This window comes from Ascaphus truei, chromosome 3 (assembly GCF_040206685.1).
Source record: "Ascaphus truei isolate aAscTru1 chromosome 3, aAscTru1.hap1, whole genome shotgun sequence".
NCBI classification, from domain to species: Eukaryota; Metazoa; Chordata; class Amphibia; order Anura; family Ascaphidae; genus Ascaphus; species Ascaphus truei.
Genome location: NC_134485.1, coordinates 87,486,521 through 87,498,541, shown reverse-complemented (window position 1 = coordinate 87,498,541; position 12,021 = coordinate 87,486,521). Strand labels below are relative to the sequence as shown.

Below are 12,021 nucleotides of genomic sequence, written 5' to 3'. Positions count from 1 at the left end.
ACTGGCAAAAGGCCTATCAGCTCTTGCATTATTTACACAAATTCCATTCAGGGGTGAGCTAGTTGGGACTCTGTATATGTATATACACACACACACACATATACATATATATATATATCTTACACACACACATACAAACTCCAGTGTGGGAAGATAAATATGCTGCAAGCTCACAACCCTTACCACTTATTTCCATTCGGTCAATGTTAAAGTAGAACATTTTGGAAGAAAAAACGTATTATGTAGTTGGGAGACAGGGAGGTGTCACTGGGCCTAGATAGGTTTAGCTGTGCAGCACCAAAATGATACATACCTTTCACCAGCTGCTCACTCACATCATTTTGCTATGAAGTGAAATATGAGTGAGCCAGCAAGCCCTAAACCAAAACATTGATCTCCCATCTACTACTAAGGACCATCCGAGCAATACGCCATGGAATAGATTTACTAAACTCTGCTAACCTGCAGGAACGCCAGTGCAATAAAAACAACACAGCATTAATAAAATGAATACCAGTGGAAACAATTGCCGTTTTCCCTTTTGATAAATCTGGTGCAATTCTCCCACAGTAGTTTTGCCTTCGTTTTGCAGCCAATATACTTTAGTAAACAGCCCCTCATAACATGTCCTGTCTAGACCAGCAAAGGTTGTTAAACAAAATATTCAAGGTACTTGGGGAATGGGTTGTCACTTCTTGGACAAAAAGGTCGAGTAGAGGGTAAAATAGTTTTACAAACCATTCTCTGCTATTAGCATCTGCTGAGCATTACAGCAGCACATTGTTTGTATGTTTCCCACATACTGCTCCAGAATATCATAGCCCAGTGTATGTCACAAACACAACAACAACACTCCGAGGATCTGCAGAAGCCGGCACGTTATTACAGTATTTATTCCCCCTGGCAGGGGTTTCCCTCAGTGAGGGAGTGGTTAGTCATTTACCCTCCCCTTCTGCAGAATAAGCAGATGTATGAAAGGGGGGACACAGGCCCTGCAATTTACTGCCCACCTACCAGGGACAGGCGCTTCACTCTTTTATATTTCTCTAGACAGTATGAAGCTCCACTATTCCTGTCTTTATCACATGACAATAGGTGTTGGCCATTGAATGTAAACACAAGAGATTCGCTGAGGAGGGAGGGGGACACAGGATTGACTGAGCATGTCCCTGATAATCTGCGGGGTCCGGTTCACTGCATGGGGAGGGTGATGGCTCTCCATCCCCTTGGCAATCCCCTCCCCCAGCCCATACCCCAACCCCTGATCTTTGTCATTCGTCGCCCACCCACCCTACTAAAGATTAAGCTCACAGACTCACAAAGCAGCTGAGCACCGAGCAGTGGGGGCGCGGCGAAGGCTCGGTCATGCTGACAGGCGCCGCAGGGTCCGGCCGCAGCTCACACACAAGGGCTGGGCCGGTGTCACCATCGCGTCTTCTCCTGCACCCAGAGCCAGCTCACTGCGGCCGCTCCATAGCACAGGGGGGAGGAGGCGGTGAAGGGAGGAGCAGGGGCTCCAGCTGTCTCTGCTGTTTGCAATGCTGCTGCTGCTGCTGCTGCTGCCGCCTCCTTCTCTGGCATGGAGTGAGACACACACACACCCCCTCCCATCTGCCGGATTAGCAGGCCTATACTCACTGATCACAACAACCTCCGTTACAATGGGGCTAGCTGAGCACTTTCTTACAAAAATGAATGAGGGATGTTCCACATACAAATGGCTGGAAATGTTGTTTACATTCGTATGGGCTTTTGTTTCCCACGCTACAGTCCCCTCTCTATAGTACAACCACACTTTCACTTAAATGCAGATCATCCAACATTGGGCACATGAATACAGAGGTGCACTTTAGTTCCTCTGTTAGTTTGGGGATACATAATAATAGCATGTTCTTGTATAGCGCTGCTAGTTTTACGTAGCACTTTACAGAGACATTGTGCAGACACAGGTCCCTGCCGGTGGAGTTTACAATCTATGTTTTTGGTGCCTGAGGCACAAGGAGATAAAGTGACTTGCCCAAGGTCACAAGGAGCTGACACCAGGCTCCCCTGCTTCAAACTCAGTGCCAGTCAGTGTCTTTACTCACTGAGGCACTCTCTCTCCATGAGCTTACAAGACAGTGAGCAGCTCCATAACACATGCAATGTATTATTATTACACGTGTAGCCCTTGGCTACTAATCTGCCCTCCCTAAGGGCCAGCTCAGACAGAACGCGATGCGACGTGCACGTACGCACGTCCGTTGCAATTTCGGGTTGTGCGGTGGGAGTTTTCAAACTGAAAACACCACCGGCGGCAAAGTGCAGCGTTGTCGCTGCAACATTTTGCCGCCACAACCAGAATTGAAATTTGGTGCTACTGTCGCGTGTCGGGAACTGGTTCAGCCAATAGAGGCGAACCAGCTCCGTGACGTGTCCGTTAGCCGCCCCGCCAAGCCCCCAAACGCTGCGACCCAACGCCTGCAGTTTGAGCAGAGATTGCTGGGCTGCAGGAGCGCGCGGCGGAGGCGCAAACGCAAGCGCGGCCCCGCAGCAGCCTGTCTGAGCGAGCCCTAAGGCTGCGCTTATAGTGCTGGCGACGCGACCGATGACGTCGCCAATCGCTAGAGTTGCACTTTCGTTTTGAGCAACGTCCCCAGCGACATCATAAAAGGGGCGGGCAGAGGCACGGAGAAGCTCCCGATTGGCCTCAAGGGGAGACCGTCGCCGAAAAAATCAAATAACAGTGACTACCAAATTTGTGGTAGCACTGTCGCTGCGTCGCTTGTTGCCGTCGCGTGGACTATAACCTGCGTTTATAGTGTCAGTGACGGTGACGTCACACTGCGGTCGCTGGAAAAATCAAATTGACTTCAAGCGATCGCGACCAAGCCGTTGCGCCGCGTCTACTATATGACAGTGGCAATACATTTGCACAGCCTTACACATAAACCCTGGTACCACTGCAGGCAGTGTTAGGCTGAGTCCCCTGTGCCGCTGACCGCACTCATGCTTGGAGAGTGGTGAAGTCACCAGCTCTCCAAGCATGGATCGCTGTCCTGCACATTTTTAGAGCAGGAGCGTGTCTATTACGGGAGGGGGTGTGTCTATTACGGGAGGGAGCGTGTCATTCGCTTGATCAGGGCTGTCTGTGTCTCTGTGTGTCCCTGTGTGTGTGTCTCTCTCTGTGTGTATCTGTCTCTCTGTGCGTGTGTGTGTGTGTGTGTGTGTCTCCTTGTGTGTGTGTCTCTGTTTCTCTGTGTCTGTGTCTCCATTTTCTCTCTCCCCCCTGCTCTCTCTCCTGCCCTCTCTCCCTTCCCCTCTCTCTCTCCCTTCCCTCCTCTCTCCCCCCCTTCCCTCCTCTCTCCCCCCCTTCCCTCCTCTCTCCCCCCCTTCCCTCCTCTATCCCCCCCTTCCCTTCTCTCTCCCCCCTTCCCTCCTCTCCCCCCTTCCCTCCTCTCTTCCCCCCTTCCCTCCTCTCCCCCCTTCCTTCCTCTCTCCCCCCCTTCCCTCCTCTTTCCCCCCCTTCCCTCCTCTCTCCCCCCCTTCCCTCCTCTCTCCCCCCCTTCCCTCCTCTCTCCCCCCCTTCCCTCCTCTCTCCCCCCCCTTCCCTCCTCTCTCCCCCCCTTCCCTCCTCTCCCCCCCCTTCCCTCTTCCCTCCCCCTTCCCTCCTCTCCCCCCCTTCCCTCCCCCTTCGATCCTCTCTCCCCCTTCTCTCCTCTCTCCCCCTTCCCTCCTCTCTCCCTGCCTTCCCTCCTCTCTCCCCTCTTCCCCCACCTTTCCTCCTCTCTCCCCCCCTTCCCTCCTCTCTCCCCACCTTCCCTCCCCACCTTCCCTCCTCTCTCCCCACCTTCCCTCCTCTCCCCCCCTTACCTCCTCTCCCCCCTTTCCTCCTCTCTCCCTCCCTTCCCTCCTCTCTCTCCCTCCCTTCCTCTCTCCACCCCTTCCCTCCCCTCCTCTCTTCCGCCTGCTCTCTCTCCTGCCCCCTTGCTCTTCCACCCCCCCCTGCACTCTCCCCCCTCCCCATGCGCTCTCTCTCCCGGCCCCCCTCTCTCTCCCTTCACTCGTTTCTCTCCCCCCCCCTTGCTATCTCTCCTTCCACTCTCTTCCTTCCCCTCTCTCTCTCCCTTCCCCCTCTCTCTCCCTTCCCCTCTCTCCTTTATCTCCCTTCACCTCTCCTTTCTCTCCCCCTTCTCTCCTTTCTCTCCTTCCCCCAACCCACCTCACCCCTTTCCCCCCCTCACTCCGTTCCCCCTCCTCACTCCGTACCCCCCCGACCCCCCTCACTCCGTTCCAGCACAAAATACGCCCTCTATCTTGGGAGAGCATACGTGCTCGCGCACACTCCGCGTGAGCAGGGACTTAAAAATATAAATAGCCAGATGCAACCTCTTCAAGCACAGCACGCTCAGCGGCACAGGGGACTCAGTCTGAGGGTTAAATCTATGCCCTTGCTGCTGCTGCTGCTGCCGCAGTAAACAACTCCCTTGAGTGACAGGGGTGTGGGCCTAAGGCCTGGGTACTGCCTTATTAGGGGCTCAGACCTAGGACCCTCCCCTAGATACAAAAGGGGCGGCAGACTCAAATTTAGAGAGTTCTCCGTCCTCAGGGAAGATCATTTTATTTCTAAAACACTTGGTTTTCTGGATTTATTGTTATATACTTGGATATACATGATATAAGTGGAAATAACTTTGTTAAAACCCACGGATCATTTATCAAATCAGTCATTGGTCTTCAAGCTGCTGTAATTAGCTGAAGTTTCTGCGCTTCTGCTAATGGGACACTTAAAAAAAAAAAAAAGGTACAAGGCACAGTAAATGCTAAGCAGGTACAGTTGGAGGGTATGTAAATTAGGTTTTGTATACTGCAATATCTGCCTTTGGTGTAACCAAACACACTGTCCCTGTAAATTTAAATGCTTTAAAATGTAACAATATCAGTATGACTGCATCTTTACAACCAGCTACATTTTCTTCTACTTAGAAAACCGAGAGTATAATAAATCATGACTTGTTTCTTATATAGCGCTGATAATGTACATATAGAATTTAGCAGGAACAAGTTCCTGCAATGATGAGCTTTTGGCACATGGAGATAAAGGTGCTTGCCCAAAGTCACAAAGAGCTGACACAGGGAGTCAAGCTGGGTTCACCCATATCACTGGCAGTGTGCTTACAACTGAGCTAACATAAATATAAACAAACATTAGTGCTCTCAGGAGCCATCTCTGCACACCCCTAATTTAGCTCTCTTCAAATACCAGTAGAAAACCTGTAATGTGGTATATAGCACTTCTTACTGTGGCTTTTAGGCCTCGATTATAGTGGGCGCGCACCTGTCGCACGAGCAATGTGTGCAGTGTAGATGGAGGCGTGGCCGTGACATCACCAGGCTGGTTCGCCCTCATTGGCTGAACTGCTCACGTGACGCGGACGGTGTGCGAAAAGACAAAATAATTTGTCTTTTCAAAATACTGCCGCACGGCCGCTCTTCATCGCGCGCACTATGGCGGCCTCATAGCGGTCTTGCATTTTGTTCTCGGCACACGCACCATCGCGCTCACTATATTCGCAGAAGGAAGGCATAAGAGTCAGACGGACAACACAGAAAATCAATATTTCAGGCAGCATGATTGTGCAGGTTTTGGCTGCTTAAATCATTAATTTTCCATACGAAAAAACCCAATGTTAGCTTGGAAGCGTACAGGCATACTCACCGTTTTACAATATGCCATCTTATAAGGAAATATTTTCCTCAAATACTTCATCCTGTTTTAGGCCCCAATGCGCCAAACTTCTGAAGTACCCTATTGCCAACCAGGCCAAGTTCAAACAGTATTGTTTCAATTCAAAGGTCACTGACTAAAACCTAATCTTAAGACAACACTGACCATATATTTTTGCGATAGATTGATATCTTTTTTAGAGATTAATTTGACCCATTGATGCATTCAAAGTTGTTACCTATTTTAACCCAACTACTACATCCTCAACCAAAGGACCGTCGGGGTACAGCTCCATTGGCATACCACATCTTGGTAAATATGGGCCAATATGTCCGTGCCTTGGAGAGCTTACAATCTAATTCTAGTGCAGTAGGCATAGGGCAACAAAGTGACACGATGAAGGTCACAAGAAGCTTGCCAGGAAGTATACCAAGGTTCTACATGTGCAAACACGTCACTCGAAGAAAGAAATCTGCAGTACAGGGTGTCCACACTGATAGAGGCACGGTGAGAGTGAAGACACTGGCTCGGCAAACAATGACGCAGAGTTTGAACCTGGCTCAAATCCCGGTGTCGGCTCCTTGTGACCTCGGGCAAGTCACTTTATCTCCCTGTGCCTCAGGCACCAAAAATAGATGTAAGATCTACTGGGCAGGGACTCATGCCTGCAAAAAAATCTCTATGTACAGCACTACGTACACGGTCAGCGCTATATAAGAAAACACATTATTATTATTAAAAAGGTCCGTGCCCACTTTAGTGTGGACTCCCTGTAAAACAGCGTTCCTCTATGTGAAAACCTGCCTGGCGTTTCTCCATCTGACCCCTCTTTCCTTTTTAAACAGCTATGCAAATAAATATCATTCCGTTGTGGGCCAGAGCAAGTGTTAATTAAATGGAAAGATAACCCAAGTTTGTCAGAGAATGAGACATTCTTTCCATTGATGAAGCATAAACAATGTGTTTTTTTCCCAAAGAGAATGAAAAACTTACAACCCCTTTCCACAGTATCTCTATAAAAGCTCTCTGAAAAACGGAATCGGGGCTGTAGGGATATTACAAAGAAGTGAAGGTCAAAGTACCAAACTGGCCATGATGGCATTAAAGCATCAAAACACCTTGCACTACATATTTTTGTTGTTTTAGTTCTAGGATTGAAGCAGTGGGTCTCAGGAGCTGATCTGTGTCAATTTCAGCTCCGAGGACCCCCTGTTCAGGGCCGTCTTAACAGCATTATAGGCCCCCGGGCAAAGCAGCGCACTGGGCCCTGCAAAATTTCTCTCGCGAATGCAGACATGCCAACTCTCCGCTACAAGTCGTCATTTTTCTCCTTCTACCGAGTTAGCGGGAGATTTGAAAGTTGAGGCGGGTGATCGGAAAATTAGTGTTAATTTCTGGTCTGTGCCTAGATTAGCATGGGGCCCCTATGCTCGTGGGGCCCCCCGGGTAACTGCCCAGCGTGCCCATGCGTTAAGACGGCACTGACCCTGTTTCCCGGTCTACTTCCAGGAGGTGCCGGTAGCAGCGGCTTAAATGTCCCACGTCACATTGGCCAAAAGGAAGCCGTGATGTCATTCCTTGCGCCTTCCTATTGGCCAGAGTAACCTGGACATTTAAACTCCACAGAGATAAGTATCTCTGGAAGCAAGGGGTTCCCGGAGCTGAAATTAACACAGCTCAGCTGTGGGGACCCCCTGCTTCAATCCTAGAACTACAAAAAAAAAGATGTAGTGCAAGGCGTTTTTCTGCTGTAAATTAAATTAATGTCAAAACAGCCACAATATGCATTTACAGTACATCAAAGTATTTGGTGTACTTGAATCATGAAGCAAAATAGGTAGTTACATAGCATGAAACTCACTTTTGTCTTCTACATGTCCACTGGTAAGCAGGCAAATATTGTACCTGCCTAAATATAAAAGTAGGCAAGTGCTTTCCCCATTGTTGTATCCTGCCTTAATGTTGCATCTCAAGTGTCACACATTTGCCACAAGTAACAGATTGGTCGCACGTCTAAATTATTGGTGGCAAGGGAAGGACCTCATATCTTGTCACACATCCATAATCTCTGTTGATTGGAGGGCTCCTCAGACATTAGCAGCGTCTCAAATCTCCCTTATTACTAGCGAGACTGCAGATGTTGAGCCCAAATACCGAGTTTTGCACAGCTGATAAAAGTACGCTCTTTCCAGTGCATGCCTATGGAAGATCTGAATCTGAACATTCAGACTGGACATAGACCTCTATCCAATATGATGTGAATCTGTGTTCCCCCCATGCTAGAGAACAGTTTGGTTTCATTCAAATGAATGGAACTAAAATCATCTTCAGTACAGAAAAGATGGTCTCCCACCATTTTAAATTGGCACTCAGGCATTTTGAACATAACACTCAATGTAGCAAAGTCTTTCAAACTGTTCTACGGTGTTATGGGGAGTGGTTATATCAAGCAACAGGAGAAGTTATGCAATACATATTATTTTTAATAATAATAATAATAATAATAATACTGGTATGCATTCATTTCTTTTTTTTATTACTTAATACCTATACCTACAGATAGCATCAAAGGATTGTTAAAAAATAGAATATATATGTTTTACACCACTTTTACCTTGATATATCAACTCTATAGAAATATACGCACTCAGGGTCCTGCTTTACAACCCTTCACTGGAAATAACCATATGGCAAAACAGAAATTCAAAAGAGGAAACGAGCAAACCGAGGCGGTCACGTGGTGGTGCTTATCAACTGACATTGGAAAGAAATTATCATTTTAGACCCAAGAGCTATTAGGCCCACATGTATTGGCGTTCTGGCGTGTTACAGCTGAGCACCCTTTAGTGAATCAGGGCTTTAGTGGTATTTTGAAAACTATTGAGGATTTCCATGTGTCATATGGAAATCGCCCTGCAGATATGGATCATTGGATTACTAATCGAAACTGGCAACACCTAAACAGCACCTCAGCTACTTACCTTTTGGCTCATGCTCACCTTGGAGGCCAGCACGGTAAGGGCCCTATGATGTACAGCAGGGGTTCTCAATGTCACTCCTCACAATCCCCCAACAGGTCAGGTTTAATGGTATCTGAGTTTCAGCACCGGTGGCTCAATGCCACTGATTGAGCCATCTGGGCTGAAGCTGGGATATCATTAAAGCCTGACCTGTTGGGGTGGCTTGAAGATAGGAGTTGAACACCATTGAAGTACAAAGTAAGTCATGCTATCAATAGTCACTTTATAAGGGGCGATCATGTCCCCCATTCCATTGGAGCAGTGAACGCGATCAGAACCGTAATTGAGCATCCTCCATTTCCATTCACATCACCTGGGCCCTGCCTGCAAACACGATTGTAACCCCAAGTGTCCATGCCATTCTTCTCGAACTCAAAGAGTACTACGGGGCAAAGAGCAGTACTACGAGGCACAGAGAACCATTACTGTTGTACTGTTTTACACAGATTATAGAAATCGTTCTTAAAACACAGCCAATAGACATTTGTTCAAAAATTTCATAGATATAATAATAATAATAACTTTTTCTTTCATATAGCGCTTTTCTCCCAATGGGACTCAAAGCGCTTCCCAATTACAATATAATGCGCGGTAAGCAGCATTTTACATAGATTTTATAATCTATGATTTCAGTGCCTGAGGCACAGGGATCTAAAGTGACTCGCCCAAGGTCACAAGGAACTTACACCTGTGAACAAGGCTCCCCTGCTTCAAACTCAGTGTCATTGTTTTCAGAGTCAGTGTCTTTATTCACTGAGCAGCTCCTACAGTACCATTAAAAAATGTTTATTTTACTTGGACACTTGTACCACAAGGAGGAGCCACATATTAGACTTGATAACAACCAAGATGTTATGGTAAAGCCCACGAAAGTTTGAGGCCATTGAGCTGTAGCTGATCCTTTCTGTGTGCGAGTAACCATCAGCATCAAGTGCTTTGACTTCATCCTAGTGGAAGCAAGGCCAAATTTTAGGTACTTTATCCCCAAATGTCATAAAAGTAACAATGGTTGATTAAATGACATTTTGTAGTCCTTAATATAGTAAGATGACTTCAGCTATCTATCTGATAGAGGCAATGGTGGTGGAGCAATGGAGTTCCCCTTTTGTTTTTCATAGGGGAACTAGTATACACAACTTCCTTTTTTTGAAGCAGTCATCCTAATCTCATTTCCACATTGCTTAAACCCTGCTATTGTTTACAAAGAAAAGGCATATAAACACATGTAGCCATGTTCCCCTCTGGTGCCCCGGTCTCCTGCTTGCCCCCCCTCCTTACCTCCGCTGGTACAAGGAGATGCGGGTGGCGACGGGCTGGCCGGCGGCACCCTTTGCAGGGCACCGCCATCTTGGCCGTGTTCGCCAATGTGCAGAGGTTCGCGCATGCGCAGCAGAGTTGTGGCGGCCATTACAAGGAGTGGGGAATGGCTGGCATGGTGCTCCATAGCGCAGGGACATCCCCAGTTCACACATGCGCAGTAAGCGGCGGTGGCCATTAGAAACTCGCTCATGCGCAGTTGCGATCGCGAACGCGGCCCCAATGTAAAAGAGGTCCGCAAGGGACTACAAGTCCCAGGATGCATAGGGGCATGCACACACCTGACGCCAGGGAGCCAATCACTAGGACAGATTCCCCTGCAGAGAGATACATTCTGGCACGCTGGGGAAGGACAGATCAGTCAGAGCTGGGAGTAGGTTAGGGGAGGGTGTATGTGCAGGGAGCAGTAGCCCCTGCACTAGGCCAGGTTACCCCCCTATGCCCCAGTTAGTCCCCAAATCCTATACCATATATTGTGGTTGCTACAGGGATAGGCGCTTAGGTAGGGACCCTGCCCCTTTAGTCCTTGTAAGTTCCGGGACACAGCTGCAGTGCTGCAAGACCCTGACAAGTGTGGTCTGGGATCAGACCTACCTCACTAAAGATAGAGACTATCTGTATGATGAGATTGCTCAGGGGGAGACTATCCCACCAGGAGGAGGACGCCATCGCTAAGGTTTCTGGTGTATGTGGTTACTGTATGCGGTTTCTGTGTCAGGGGTTATTCTATACTCTAGGATCCTGCACAGGTGGAGGTGCTGTTATATTGTAAGGCCGAGTCCATAGCAGGGGAGGCCGCGCTGAGCTGTGCGGACGCTCTGCGCTGTGGCCCTGCATCCTCCATGAGGATGTCTTTAGAGGGGGCTCACGCGAGCGTCCGCAGGCGTGCTGAGGCGCTGGATTTTTCAGCCGACAGCCAAGCTGTTTTTCAGAGCTCTGTCGGCTGAAAGCATCCAATCAGCGCGGAGCAGCGTCAACGTCACGGCGCCGTGACGTCGGCGCCGTGACGTCGGCGCCGTGACGTTAACGTCGGTGCGTCGCGGGCGATTGGCCCAGCGACGTCACTGCCCCGCCTCCCTCAGTCTCCCCCCGCCTCCCGATCGCGCCCGATCAGCGTCAGCGTGCCTCAGCCCTGCTACCCCCTCTATGGCCCCAGCCTAAGTACGTTCCAGGGTACACCCCAGGTTCCCATCAGCGGAGGCTCAGGCCTCCTGTGAGCCTGACAGGTATTGCACCAACCCTGGAAATGCATGTAGATTTCCCCACAGGGTCCTTATCTGCGATTGGGGGGGGGGGAGTATGTCACAATTATGACCTCATGAGGGTTCTGTGGAGTGATAGAAGGTTGCAATCTGTTTGCAGCAATTGGGCACTTTCATTCCATTTTCTAGCCCACTATACACAGCAATTCCTAAACACCCCACTACACAGAGGGAGATTCACTAGCACAACACGATACCGCGTTATCTGCCAAAGGATCGCATTAAAGATCCGAAATGCATCCTCCGAGTGAGAAAGGGTCACATTACAGACGTGAAATGCACCATCCTGAGGAAGGGTCACAATACAGGCTCAAAATGTATCATACCGAGGAAGGGTCACAATACAGGCTCAAAATGCAACATGCCCAGGACTTGTCACAATACAGGCTCAAAATGCATCATACCGAGGAAGGGTCACAATACAGGCTCAAAATGCATCATACCGAGGAAGGGTCACAATACAGCCTCAAAATGCATCATACTGAGGAAGGGTCACAATACAGACTCGAAATGCATCATACTGAGGAGGGGTCACAATACAGGCTCAAAATGCATCATACTGAGGAAGGGTCACAATACAGACTCGAAATGCCTCATACTGAGGAAGGGTCACAATACAGACTCGAAATGCATCATGCCCAGGACGGGTCACAATAGAGACTCAAAATGTATCATACTGAGGAAGGGTCACAATACAGGCTCAAAATGCAACATG

At 48.7% G+C, this 12,021-nt stretch overlaps 1 protein-coding gene across 3 annotated transcripts in view; it reads right to left on the bottom strand.

Annotated features, from left to right (window-relative positions):
* MTMR4 (myotubularin related protein 4) overlaps positions 1 to 12,021 on the bottom strand; it is a 63,482-nt gene that overhangs the window by 27,720 nt on the left and 23,741 nt on the right. Inside the window, exon 1 of one of the 3 annotated variants that reach the window (XM_075594530.1) lies at positions 1,320 to 1,530. The exons of 1 other annotated variant lie outside the window; for it this stretch is intronic. In XM_075594530.1, coding sequence (XP_075450645.1) covers positions 1,320 to 1,367 — 48 coding nt within the window. In that variant the 5' untranslated portion in view covers positions 1,368 to 1,530. Of the gene's footprint in view, positions 1 to 1,319; positions 1,531 to 12,021 lie in introns of those variants that run through there. One more of the 3 variants, XM_075594529.1, reaches the window with a different exon arrangement.